This window comes from Mobula birostris, chromosome 6 (assembly GCF_030028105.1).
Source record: "Mobula birostris isolate sMobBir1 chromosome 6, sMobBir1.hap1, whole genome shotgun sequence".
In the NCBI taxonomy this organism is placed as follows: Eukaryota; Metazoa; Chordata; class Chondrichthyes; order Myliobatiformes; family Myliobatidae; genus Mobula; species Mobula birostris.
The window spans coordinates 41,782,390-41,796,970 of record NC_092375.1 but is presented as its reverse complement, the minus strand read 5'-3'; the positions used below and the strand labels follow the sequence as shown (position 1 = coordinate 41,796,970).

The window sequence follows — 14,581 nt, the reverse complement described above, 5'->3', positions numbered from 1 at the left end:
CAATTTCACATCTATACTAATCTTACATAATCCTATTGTTTTTATCATTCCCATGTTCTCCCGCTTGCCTATACACAATGGCTTTTACAATGGCCATTTAACCTACCAACCCACATGTCTTTCAGATGAGGATGGAAAAGAGAGTATCCAGTGGAAACACGTGGTCAAAGAGAGACCATGCAAACTCCACACCAACAGCACATAAAATCAAGATTGAACTTGGGCCATTGGTGCTGTGAAAGACCAATATGCACCACTATACTATCTTTTACTGTGGGACGTATAGGCACTATGCTTGATATATTAGAGTGGCGATCTGGGAGAATGACTCATTAATTCCAGTAACATAATTCAAAGCAAAAGTCTCTTACAAACAGTGGTTTCAAAGTTCAGTGGCACAGTAAAAAATAATTTTTGCCCCCTTTATGGGAGGCAAGAAGCATATACAGTGCCAGTAAATAGTGCACAAACTACCGTATTGCAAAAGAACATAATACACTCACCTTGTAGTTCTTTATGAAAAAATATATATTTGGTTCTTTGTGTATATAATATGGAGGCTAATAGTTGCTTGAGACCACTATGACTAGATAGGTTTGCTCAGATTCCTAAGTTAGTTGTACTCAAGAAAATCAGATCTTGATCTGCCTATTAGTTTGCAAAAGTGTGATTTTGTAAAATTTACCACACCGCCAATCTTATCTCATTCAGCTCCCCCACCCAATCCCATCACACAAACCTCCTTCCCCAATAAACCCAAACCCCATTTGACCTCGCCAGTAACATCAGCCTCTGATCTCTCATTTCTTTTGGCCTCAGTTATTTTGCAGGTCAACTGCCTGATCTTCATTTACTCTTTCTGTATAGATAACTTGATAAAAACGAACATAAGATATAGGAGCAGGAGTAGGCCATCGAGCCCCTCGAGTCTGCTCCACTATTCAATAAGATCATGGCTGATATGACCATGGACTCATCTCCACCTACCTGCCTTTTCCCCATAACCCTTAACTCCCTACTATGCAAAAATCTCTCCAACCTTGTTTTAAATATATTTATTGAGGTAGCTTCCGCAGCGAACTCCACAGATTCACCATTCTTTGGGAAAAGCAGCTCCTCCTCATCTCTGTCCTAAATTTACACCCCTGAATCTTAAGGCTACGTCCCCTAGTTCTAGACTCACCTACCAGTGGAATCAACTTTCCTGCCTCCATCTTTCTATCCCTTTCATAATTTTATATTTCTATAAGATCTCTTCTCATCCTTCTGAATTCCAGTGAGTACAGTCCCAGGTGACTCAATCTCTCTTCATAGTCTAACCCCCTTATCTCTGGAATCAACCTGGTGAACCTCCTCTGCTCTGCCTCCGAAGCCAGTATATCCTTCCTCAAGTAAGGAGACCAGAACTGCATGCAGTACTCCAGATGCGGCCTCACCAGTACTCTGTATAGTTGCAGCATGACCTCCCTGCTCTTAAATTCAATCCCTCTAACAATAGCCAACATTCCATTTGCCTTCTTGATAGCCTGCTGCACCTGCAAATCCACCTTTTGTGATTCATGCACAAGCACTCCTAAGTCTCCTGCACAGCAGCATGCTGCAATCTTTTACCATTTGAATCATTTACTATTTTACCACCTGAACTTCCATTTTCCCTTCCAAAGTGGATGACCTCACATTTACCAACACTGTACTCCATCTGTCAGACCCTTGCCCACTCACTTAACCTATCTATATCTCTCTGCAAACTCTGTATCCTCTGCACAATTTGCTTTTGCACTCAATTTGGTGTCATCAGCAAATTTAGATGCACTACGCTCGGTCCCCTCTTCCAGACTGTTAATGTATATTGTGAACAGTTGTGGACCCAGCACCGACCCCTGTGGCACACTGATCGCCACTGGTTGCCAACCAGAGAAACACCCATGTATCCCAACTCTCTGCTTTTCTATTGGTTAAGCAATTCTCTATACATGGTAATATATCAACCCCAACCTATACATCCTTATCATATGGATAAGTCTTTTATGTGGTACCTTATTGAACACCTTCCGGAATTCCAAGTAAATTATATCCATCTGTTCTCCCCTATCCACTGCACTCGTTATATCCTCAAAAAACTCCAGTAACTTTGTCAAACAGGACCCACCTTTGCTGAATCCATGCTGCATCTGCCTGATGGATCTATTTCTTTCTAGATGGCTCGCTGTTTCTTCTTTAATGATAGCTTCAAGCATTTTCCCAACTACAGATGTTAAATTAACTGGCCTACAGTTACCCGCCTTTTGCCTACATTATTTTTTAAACAGTGGCGTGACCTTCGCTGTCTTCCAATCCACCAGAACCTGCCCAGAGTCCAGAGAGTTTTGTAAATTATCACTAAAGCCTCAACTATAACCTCTGCCATTTCTTTCAGTACCCTGGGATGCATTCCATCAGGATCAGGAGACTTGTCTATCTTTAGGCCCATAGATTTGCTCTCTAGTGATAGCTATTGTATCGAGGTGCTCTCCTCCCACCACGTCCATATCATCTCTCTTCGGCATGTTAGATACATCTTCCACAGTGAAAGCTGACACAAAATAGTGATTCAAAACCTTGGCCATTTCCTCATTACCCAATATCAGTTCCCCCTTCTCATCCTCCAAGAGACCTACTTTGGCCACGCTTTCCTGCTTGAAAATAATTATAAAAACTTTTACTGTCCATTTTTATATTTTGTGCTACTTTATTTTCATAATCTAGCTTCCCTTTCTTTATTGATCTCTTAGTGTTTCTTTGTTGCTTTTTAAAGTTTTCCCAATCTTCCACTTTCCCACTACTCCTGGCAACTTTGTATGCACAAGCATTTAGATTAATGCTTCCTTTATTTCCTTAATTAAGTATGGAATATACTTTTGTTGAGTGCTGTGAAAAATCTCTTTGAAGGTCTTCCGCTGTTCCTCATTTGTCCCACCATATAGCCTGTGTTCCCATTCTACCCTATCCAACTCCTCCCTCATCCCATTGTAGTCTCCCTTGTTTAGGGATAATACACTGGTTTTAGATCAAACTATTGCATCCTCCATTTGTATGAGAAACTTAATCATACTGTGATCACTCTTTCCAAGAGGAGCCCTACCTACAAGATTGCTAACTTTATCTGTCTCATTGCACAGGACCAGATCTAAGATAGCACGTTCCCTTGTAGGTTCAGCAACATTCTGTTGAAGAAAGCTATCACATATGCATTCTATGAAATCCTCAAGACTGCCTTGACCAACATGATTCAGTCCACCTGTGTGCAAGTTAAAGTCCCCCACGATAACTGCTGTTCCATTCTTACATGCCTAAGATATTTCTCAGTGTATTGCCTGTGCCACTGTAATGTTATTATTCGGTGGCCTGTAGACAACTCCCACCATTGATATTTTTCCCCTACCCAGATGGATTCAACATTCTGCTCCTCAGATCTTCTGTTATCTCTCACTATCATCCTGATCTCTTCCTTAATTAAGAGTGCTATCCCACCTCCCTTACCTTCCTGCCTATCCTTCCATATTACCTGATATTCTTGAATATTTAATTCCCAATCCTCTCCACCCTGCAACCACGTTTCTGTAATGGCCAGTAAATCATACCCCTTTATACTGATTTGTGCCGCAAGTTCACTAACCTTGTTACAAATACTATGGGCACTCAGATAAAGTGCCCTTACACTCATTGTACCTTTAAAATCTTGTAATCTTTTTCTCTTATGCACTTGCTACACTCCACCCTTACTTTTCTCTTTTTTAACTTTTGTTTTTTCTCTATCTTTATCCACACTTTTTGCTTTTACTTCATCTATACTTCTTCAATCTGTTGAACCCACCTCCCCTGCTACTTAGTTTAAAGCCCTATCCACAACCCTATTTATGCGATTCAGCAGAATCCAGTCCCATCACAGTTCAAGTGGAGCTTGTCCCGATGGAACAGCTCCCTCCTTCCCCAATACTGGTGCCAGTTTCCCATGAATTCAAACTCACTTCTTCCACACCAATCCTTCAGTTACGCACTTAACTTTCTAATCTTCTTAACCCTGTACCAATTTACATGTGTTTCAGATAATAATCCAGAGATTACCACCTTTTTGGTTCTACTTTTTACTTTAGTCCCAGGCTGCTCAAATTCCCTCCCACTGCAAATTCCTGTGCAGGTCAGATAAGATATCCCAAACCCGAATTTGAAAGCCAAACTCTGATTTTGGAGTCATCTCTAGCCTTCCCATTCTGTATTCCATAAGGTGAACCTTTAATTCCTGACCCTTTATTTTTTATAACATAGGGGGAAGTTTTAAATAGGAAATTCCTTATTTTGATTATGACAATCTGCATTATAAATTTATTTCATTTGGTGTTGCATTGCACCATATACAAGTTGAGATGTATATAAAAATATCTTTAAAAAATTATTTTGTACAGAACTATGATATGGATTACTTACGAAGTCAGACAATGAAGATACCGGGTCCATCAGCTGATTCAGGCATGGGTGAGTAGTGCAACACTTTACACTCCAGATGTTGGTCTAATTTGAAATTACAAACTGGCGGAAGTATCAAAGGGAATAGATCACCTGACTTTCAGCTATTCCCTTTGAAATAAGAAGATAGTTGATACTCGACCTTGATTCCACATTCCCACCAAGTCCACGTTTCCCCCTTTTTATAGTCTCAATATGTTGACTCAGTCTTGTTACTCCATATATGAGCCCTCTCTAGATAAGAATTAAAAAGATTTAAAGGCTTCTGAATAGCTGGCCCCTTATCCAGGTACTGTAACCTTGATGTTAGACTCTCCAAATGTTAGCAAATGCCTCTTAATAACATTTTTGTCAAATCTTGTCAGATCCACCCATATTCTATCTGGACAGCTTTAATATTATCACTTCTGATTCATCTAAATTCCAGGAAGGACAGGCCAACACCACTTAATTTCTCCTCAAAACACTATCAAGAATTCAATCTGATAAACTTCCATTGTCCCACTTCTGTAACAATATGTATGCTTCCAGTGTTAGGAGATCAAACCTGTATGCAGTGTTTCAGGCATGATCTCATCAAAACCCTTTTGCGGGCTTAGAACACAGAGTGACCGAATTTCAAAGTTCAGTCGTATTATCCTTTACTACATCCATAGATTCCAGCCTTGAGTTGAACCATTACAACACACAAATGCTGGAGGAACTCAGCAGGTCAGACAGCATCTGTGGAAATGAATAAACAGGCACCATTTCTGGCCAAAACTCTTCTGCAGGGTAGGAATGAAAAGGGGAAGAAGCCAGACTGAAAAGGTGGAGGTGGAGATGAAGGACTAGCTAGTAGGTGGTAGGTGAAACCAGGTGGGTGGGAAAGAAGGCGAGAAGTGTAGACAGAGGCTTTGGAGAGGAAGCTGTTTTTTTGTGACGTGCTGAGCTTTGTCTACAGCTCTCTCTAGTTTCCTGCAGGCTTCGGCAGAGCAATTGCCATACCAAGTTGTGCATCCTGATAAGGTGCTTTTTATGGTGCATCCATCGAAAGTGGTTCAATAGAGACTTTTTTTTAAGCCACTGAGGAAGTAGAGGCACTGATTGTGGTATCTATCTAGTTGGACTGGGAGAGACTATTGGTGATGTTCACTGCTAGGAACTTGAACTTCTCAACCCTCTGGAACTCAGCACTGTTAGCGTAAACAGCAGTATGTGCACCACCTTATCTTCCTAAAGTTAGGAACATAGTCAAGTACATATGTTGTAACATACCTGTGCATCAACAATTTTATTGGCAGAATGATTTACTGGTCCCAACTACTTATTTCACACAGGCTTTAAACTTCTTTTGTTGCACTATAACAGGAAAAGTTGTAAATAGAAACATAGAAAATAGGTGCAGGAGTAGGCCATTCAGCCTTTTGAGCCTGCACCGCCATTCAGTATGATCATGGCTGATCATCCAACTCAGAACCCTGTACCTGCCTTCTCTCCATACCCCCTGATCCCTTTAGCCACAAGGGCCATATCTAATTCCCTCTTAAGTATAGCCAATGAACTGGCCTCAACTGTTTCCTGTGACAGAGAATTCCACAGATTCACCACTCTCTGTGTGAAGAAGTTTTTCCTCATCTCGGTCCTAAAAGACTTCCCCTTTGTCCTCAAACTGTGACCCCTCATTCTGGACTTCCCCAACATCTGGAACAATCTTCCTGCATCTAGCCTGTCCAATCCCTTTAGAATTTTATATGTTTCAATCAGATCCCCACTCAATCTTCTAAATTCCAGACAGTATAAGCCTAGTCGATCCAGTCTTTCATCATATGAAAGTCCTGCCATCCTAGGAATCAACCTGGCGAACCTTCTTTGTACTCCCTCCATGGCAAGAAAGTCTTTCCTCAGATTAGGAGACCAAAACTGGTTGGTCTCACCAAGGCCCTGTACAACTGCAGTAGTACCTCCCTGCTCCTGTACTTGAATCCTCTTGCTATGAATGCCAGCATACCATTCACTTTTTTCACCACCTGCTGTACCTGCATTCCCACTTTCAATGACTGTTGTACAATGACACCCAGGTCTCGTTGCACCTCCCCTTTTCCTAATCGGCCACCATTCAGATAATAATCTGTTTTCCTGTTCTTGCCGCGAAAGTGGATAACCTCATATTTATCCACATTAAATTGCATCTGCCATGAATTTGCCCACTCACCTAACCTATCCAAGTTACCCTGCATCCTCTTAGCATCCTCCTCACTGCTAACACTGCTGCCCAGCTTCGTGTCATCTGCAAACTTGGAGATGCTGCATTTAATTCCCTCGTCTAAGTCATTAATATATATTGTAAACAACTGGGGTCCCAGCACTGAGCCTTGCGGTACCCTACTGGTCACTGCCTGCCATTCTGAAAAGGTCCCGTTTATTCCCATTCTTTGCTTCCTGTCTGCCAACCAATTCTCTATCCACATCAATACCTTACCCCCAATACCGTGTTCTTTAAGTTTGCACACTCATCTCCTGTGTGGGACCTTGTCAAAAGCCTTTTGAAAATCCAAATATACCACATCCACCGGTTCTCTCCTATCCACTCTACTAGTTACATCCTCAAAAAATTCTATGAGATTCGTCAGACATGATTTTCCTTTCACAAATCCATGCTGACTTTGTCCAATGATTTCACCGCTTTCCAAATGTGCTGTTATCACATCCTTGATAACTGACTCCAGCAGTTTCCCCACCACCGACGTTAGGCTTACTGGTCTACAATTCCCCGGTTTCTCTCTCCCTCCTTTTTTAAAAAGTGGGGTTACATTAGCCACCCTCCAATCCTCAGGAACTAATCCGGAATCTAAAGAGTTTTGAAAAATTGTCACTAATGCATCCACTATTTCTTGGGCTACTTCCTTAAGCACCCTGGGATGCAGACCATCTGGCCCTGGGGATTTATCTGCCTTTAATCCCTTCAATTTACCTAACACCACTTCCCGACTAACATGTATACTCAGCAAGCTAGGCAGTATCTCTAGATAAGAAAAACAAAATTCAAATCAAAGTCCTTCATCAGAACTGGAATACATTAAGGTAAAAAAAAAGTTTCAAAGCTGTTGAAAAAGAAGCAAGGAGGGCCGGCTGGTGGTGCAACAACATCAGCGCCAGACCCGGGAGCAGAGGTTCCCGGGTTCAGAACCAGTCAGGTCTGCTCCCGAGTACACTTTCCATCCATGACGGGTTGAGTGTTGAGATCGCAACTCGACCTCGTAAAATAAAGGGAAAAATACTGCGAAAATGTCTCTGTGAGGAGTGGCGCGCCACACTGTCTCTCTCTCTCACTCCGTGCCTTGTAAAAGCCATGAAAAAGACATCAACATGGATGCACACATGCACAGACACGCTCGCACGCACACACACACACATACTCACATGCACACAGGCACACGCCAAAAAAAAAGAAGCAAGGAGAGAACAGAAGGAAAGGTTGTGATAGCTGTAGACTAGAACATGCTAAGTCACAAAGGATGTGATAGTGCAAGGCATCAGATTGAAAATGAAATTACCAATAGAATTTGGAATGCTCAAAACAATAGTGCTTGTTACTTGACATTTTAATATAAATAGCTCGCCATTTAGTACCATTATTACTTCAGTATAAATCACCAAACTTCTGAACCCGGGTCTCTGTGCTCCCCTCTACAACTGGATTCTCAACTTCCTCATAAGGAGACCACATTCAATATGGACTGGTGATAACATCTCTTCGCTTTCGATTAGCACAGGTGCACCTCAAGGATGCGTGCTTAGCCCACTGCTCTACCCTCTCTACACTCATGACTACATAGCTAAGCACAGCTGAAAAGATATTTATGAATGCACAAATGATGCTACTGTTGGTAAAATCTCAGATGGCTATGTGAAATTTGCCTGCACATCCAAACAGCTGAGCAATCACATTGTTAAGCCTGCTCATGACACAACAGTGATGAGGCCCAATAAGACAGCCTACAATGAGGAGGTGGAAGAGCTCAAGGCATGGTGCCAAGCGAATGACCTCTTCCTCAATGTCAACAAGACAAAGAAGATCATTATCAACTTCAGAAAAATCTAGACCACTCACACCTCTCTTCACATCGGCTCCACAGCAGTGAAAACTACAAGCAGTTTAAAACTCCTGGAAGTGCACATCTCACACAACCTCTCCAAGTCCCAGAACACATCCTCCACAGTCCAGAGAGCTTAGTAACACCTCTACTTTCTGAGGAGGCTGAAGAGAGCTGGTCTGTGCATACCAATATTCGCAATCTTCTACATTGTGCAGTGGAGGGAATCCTCACATGCTACATCACCGTGTGGTATGAAAACTGCAAGGCAGCAGACAGAAGGGCTTTACAACATATAGTTAAAACTACCCAATGCATCACTGGCACCAGCCTACCCGCCATCAAGGACATATGCACAGAAAGGTATCAGAAAAACGCCAGCCATATCATAAAGATTCCCACCCACCCTGCTTTTGGACAGTTGTCCCACTTCCATCACGGAAGAGGCTACACGGTATCCATGCCAGGACACGACCCAAAATCAGTTACATCCCCCAAGCCGTCAGTCTGATCAACATCTTCACTCACTAAGCCACTCCACTACTACTACGTGCACATCACCTAGCATCCCATTATCTACCTACACACAGTCTATGTATTATATATATCAGATACTTGTACATTGTGTTTTATAGGATTGTTTTTATATTTATATATTTTTTTGGTTTTTTTCTTAATTGTGTTCTTGATGCTTATTCTGTTTTTTTTTAAAGCTGCTTCAGATCCGAAGTAATAATTATTTTGTTCTCCTTTATACTCGTGTACTGAAGAATGCTTGAATCTTGAGTCTTGAGGCATTTAGGAGTGAGATAGATTAGCTGGTGGAGTGATGTCACAACAACCTTGCATTTAATGCCAACAAGATCAAGGACAAACAAGAGAAAATCTGCAGATGTTGGAAATCTAAGCAACACACAAAACGCTGGAGGAACTCAGCAGGTTAGGCAGCATCTATGGAAAGGAGTATAGTCAATGTTTGGGGCTAAGACCCTTCATCAGGACTGGAGAAAAAAAGATCAAGGAATTGATTGTGGACTTCAGGAAGCCCAAGTCAGGAGAACGTACATCAGTCCTCACTGAGAGATCAGTAGTGGAAAAGGTCTAAGTTCCTAGCTGTCAGCATCTTAGAGGATCTGTCCCAGACCCACCACATTGATGCAATCACAAAGGAGGAAAACCAGCAGCTCTACTTCATTAGGAGTTTGAGGAGATTTGGTATGTCACCAAAGACTAGCAAATTTCGATAGATATTTATTTATATGTGGAGAGCATTCTGACTAATTGCATCACAGCTTGGTATGGAGATTCCAATGCACAGGATTGCAAGAGGTTGCAGAGGGTAGTAGACTTAGCCAGCTTCATCATAGCACAACCCTCCATACCATCAAAGACACCTTCAAGAGACGATGGCCCAAGAAGTGGAACAACAAATATCACATCATACAATAAAGTGATAATAAACCTGATTCTGATTCTTATTCAGACTTTACAGATGATTAAGGGCAGGGGAACATGTTTACAGACTGAATGAATATGTCTGGCAAAGTGATCACTTAACCAGTAGTTTACCTCCTCGAATGGAGGGGACCACAGTGAGAACAGCAAACACAAAATGGAAAACTGAACTAAATGTAAGAAATTAATGTTTTGCGTAGAAAGACTATTTGAACTGTGGTCTGTGAGAAAGGAGAATGTATATCTGAGTATGCCCTCAAAACAAATCTCATGGTTATAAATGGTTACATGTATGTACTTACTTTGAACTTTGACTTCTTTTCTGCACTGCCATTTAGTCTTTCAGTATGTTCTAAATCATGATGGAAAATGAGAATCTACCATGCTGTTGTTTGACTGCATGCTCTAAATACTCCTGAACTATTTGAGAGAAAATAATGGTAAATAGGTAAATTTTTTTTATTTTTGCTTTTAAAGATGATTATTATTAAGAGTACAAGATACTTTGAAGATGAAAATATTATGACTTTCAGAACCTTATATTTTATTAATAAATAGAGCTAGGGTGTAAATTTATGGTACTTTTTACCAACAATTATGTAGACTGCAACATTATATTATGTGTTCATGTAGAAAATATATCTAGCAAAATAGTCACTTTTAATTTGGTTCAATTGTTGGCGACTGCTTTGGGGCAGTGGCTCTTAAGAAGTGCAAAGAATGCAAAAGGGAGCTGAACAATATTAGGATAAATTACAATAGGAAATGCCAGATTCAATTTCCTGATCAGCAGGACTTCACAAGAAAAATAATGTATGACATGCACAAAAATCATATGATACAGACCATTTTTGCATAAGAGTAGGCACAAAGGAACTTTCTCTCATCCAATTTCTTGTCTACAGTTTCCACATAAATTCTAAGTGAAGCATATGAATTGCCATTGCATATTAAAGATCTCTCAAATTGTACAAATTCCTTGAGATCATAGTCAATCCTAAAGAGACAACAAAGAGAAATCAAGAAGAGTAAAATTGGAAGTAGTTTATTATTTTTCTGTGTACTTGAAAAGCTTGTCTTACATATTGATCATACAGATCAAATCATTACATAGTGCATTGAGGTAGAGTAGGGGCAATAAGAGAATGCAGAATAAAATTTACCAGCTACAGAGAAAGTACAGTGCAGGTAAACATAAGGTACCTGTTCATAATGAGACAGATTGTGAAGTCAAGTCCATTTCATTGCACAAGGGAACCATGTACTACTTTTTAAACAATGTGGTAGAAACTGTCCTAGAACCTAGTGGTGCATGCTTTCAGGTTTTTATATCTTCTGCCTGATGGAAGAAAGGAGAAGAGAGAATGTCTAGGGTGAGTGGAATCTTCAATTATCCTGGCTTCTTAACTGAGGCAGCAAGAAGTACATAGAGGGGAAGCTAAGTTCTATAATGTACTAAGCTGTGTCCATAACTGTGTACCGTTTCTTTATGCCTGCTTTTCAATTCAATAAGATGATGGCTGATCATCCATCGCAGTTCCACTTTCTAATATTAACTGCATATCCCTTAATTTCCTGTATATTAACTATCAGCCTCTGTCTTGAATAAACATTGTAATCAACTCTACAGGCCTCTCGGTAGTGAATTCCAAAAATACATTGGCTCTGGGTGACAAAATTTATTACCATCTTATCCTGTATGGCCAAGCCCTTATTTTGAGACTGACTCTTGTTTCTCAATTCTATATCTATCCTAGTAAGCCACTTAGAATTTTTTGGTTTCAGTAGGATTACTTACTATTTTTCTAACTGCATTGCAATTCTAGAGAGTCATCTTTATTACAGTTTTCCATTGCATAAACCCTTTTTCCCCATTGAGTCCTACAGTTGGTTTTCTCTCAACAATAATGCCTCCTATGGGTGCACAGTCTATAGGCAAGGGAATTCTGATTGTATTGTAGGCAAAAGAGAAAGAGTTATTGCATTAATTATCTAGAAATGGATGTTCCATTGTTTAAAGTATTGTTGTGCAAGTATAAATAGAAGGGAATGACTTGTGAGTTTCCAGAGTAAATTCCTTAAGTGGCCTCCCCCCCTGAACTGGCAGCTCACGATTGTTGTCCTCGGTAAACTAGTACGGGCTAGTGCTCTTATCCTCTCTCCTCCATTTCCTAGACACCTGCCTCCTTTGCAGGGATAGAGTTCATCCTGTCCTTACCTACCACCCCATGAGCCTCTGCATTCAACATATATTTCTCCACAACTTCAACCACATCCTATCACCATGTATATCTTTACCATTCAACCCACCCCCCCCCCGCCCCCGCCACTCTCCATTTTCCACAAGGATTGCTGCCTCAGTGATTTCCTTGTCAATTCAACATTCCCCACTAATCTCCTGGCACATATCCCTGCAAGCAACAGAAATGCTACCTCCATTCAAGGCCCAACACATCACCTGAGAATCTGTTGGGGTCATCTCTTGTATCTGGTGCTCTGGATGTGGCTGCCTCTACATTGATGAGACCTGAGGTAAATTGGGGCATGGCTTTGTTGAATACCTCCTATCCATCCGCCAAAAGCGGAATTTTCTGGTGTCCAAACATTTTAATTTCATTCCCATTCCAACATGTAAGTGACCTCCTCTTTTGCCACGATGAGGTACCTCTCAGAGTGGAGAAGCAGCACCTCATATTCCGTCTAGGTATCCTCCAACCTGATAGCATGGACATCGATTTCTTCTTCTGATAATTTATTTTTCTATTTTTTTCTTTCTTTTTTCTTTTCCCCTTCTTCTCATTCCCTCTTTTTCTGTTCTCCATTCTGGCCTTTTGCCTCTTCTCCTCACCTACCTATCACCTCTCCCTGATGCCCTCCTCCTCATTATCATCCCATGCTTCACTATCCTCTTCTGTAAGATTCTTTCTTCTCCACCCACCTGGTTTAACAAATCAACTTCTAGTTTGTCCTCCTTTCCCTCACCATCACCTTTGGAATCTTCCCCCTTCCTTTCCAGACCTAATGAAGGGTCTCAGCCTGAAATGTCAACTGTTTATTCATTTCCATAGATGCTGCCTAACTCACCGAGCTCCTCCAGCATTTTGTGTGTGGTGTGTTAGAAGTAGTGCAGTTCCGTAAGAGTGAAATTTTATTCTGTATTTCAAATTTTCAGTAGAGCTTTGTGAATTATGTAAGAGTGGGTTTCTGTTACCTGAACTGCGATGATGTAGGTGTAGACTGTATTAGTTATCAGTGATTCAAATATTCAAAAAATCCAAAAAGATTCTAAGTATATTTATTATCAAAGTATGTGTGAGGTATACAACCTTGAAATTCATCTTCAACCAAAGCAGGGGTTCCCAACCTGGGGTCCATGAACCCATTGCTTAATGGTATTGGTCTGTGGCATAAAAACGTTGGGAACCCCTGGTCTTAAGGATATCCTGAGCACCAACACCTTTCAATCTCTTTCTTACCTTTTAAAAAGTACCCCATCTTTCTATTTTGTCTATCAAATTGGGTGTTTGTCCACATTATATTCCATCTGCTACGTCGTATCCTTTCACTTAGCCCACTGTATATTTCTGAATCTGTCTGCATCCTTGGTTCACAGTGCTCCATTTTTGTATCATCTGGATATATACATATACTACACATCCATATCATTGAAATAGATTGTGAGCAGCTTCCCAAAACATTACTTGTTTATTCCCAAATACAAGAGATTTTGCAGATGCTAGAAATCTTGAGTAACACACACAAAATACTGAAGGAACTTAGCAAATTAGGCAGCATCTATGGAGGAGAACAAACAGTTAACATTTCAGGTCGAGACCCTTCATCGGGTTAGGAAAGGAATAGGGTAGAAACTAGAATAAGAAAGTGGGTGGAGGGAAAGGAGTATAAGTCGCTTGTCTTATTTGGTGCTTATTAACCAATCCTCCAATGAAGCTCTTATGCCTTGCATTCTAAATTTGATAAATAACCTCTTCCATTGCACCTTGTTAGAGGCCTTGTAAAAATACAAGAACTACATAAGACCATAAGACACAAGAGCAGAATTCAGCCATTCAGCCAATTGAGTCTGCTCCACGATTCCATCATGGCTGATCACAGATCCCACTCATCCCCATACACCTGCCTTCTTGCCATATCCTTTGATGCCCTGACCGATCAGGAAACAATCAACTTCCGCCTTAAATATACGCATGGACTTGGCCTCCACCGCAGCCTGTGGCAGAGCATTCCACAGATTCACTACTCTTTGGCTGTGCCTTTAGTTCTGGATACACCAACCACAAGAAACATCCTCTCCATATCCACCCTAACTAGTCCTTTCAACATTTGGCAGGTTTCAATGAGATCCCCATGCATTCTTCTAAATTCCATTGAGTACAGGCCCAAAGCTGTCAAACACTCCTCGTATGTTAACCCCTTCGTTTCCAGAATCATCTTTGTGAAACTCCTCTGGACTCTCTCCAATGACAACACATCCTTTCTGAGATATGGAGCCCAAAACTGTTGACAGTACTCCAAGTGCGACCTGA

At 41.0% G+C, this 14,581-nt stretch overlaps 1 protein-coding gene across 11 annotated transcripts in view; it reads left to right on the top strand.

The window, feature by feature from the left end:
* spag17 (sperm associated antigen 17) overlaps nt 1-14,581 on the top strand; it is a 287,464-nt gene that overhangs the window by 226,174 nt on the left and 46,709 nt on the right. For 10 of the 11 annotated variants that reach the window (XM_072260331.1, XM_072260332.1, XM_072260334.1 and 7 more), the window contains one exon: nt 4,443-4,512. In XM_072260331.1, coding sequence (XP_072116432.1) covers nt 4,443-4,512 — 70 coding nt within the window. Of the gene's footprint in view, nt 1-4,442; nt 4,513-10,372; nt 10,435-14,581 lie in introns of those variants that run through there. The other variant, XM_072260340.1, reaches the window with a different exon arrangement.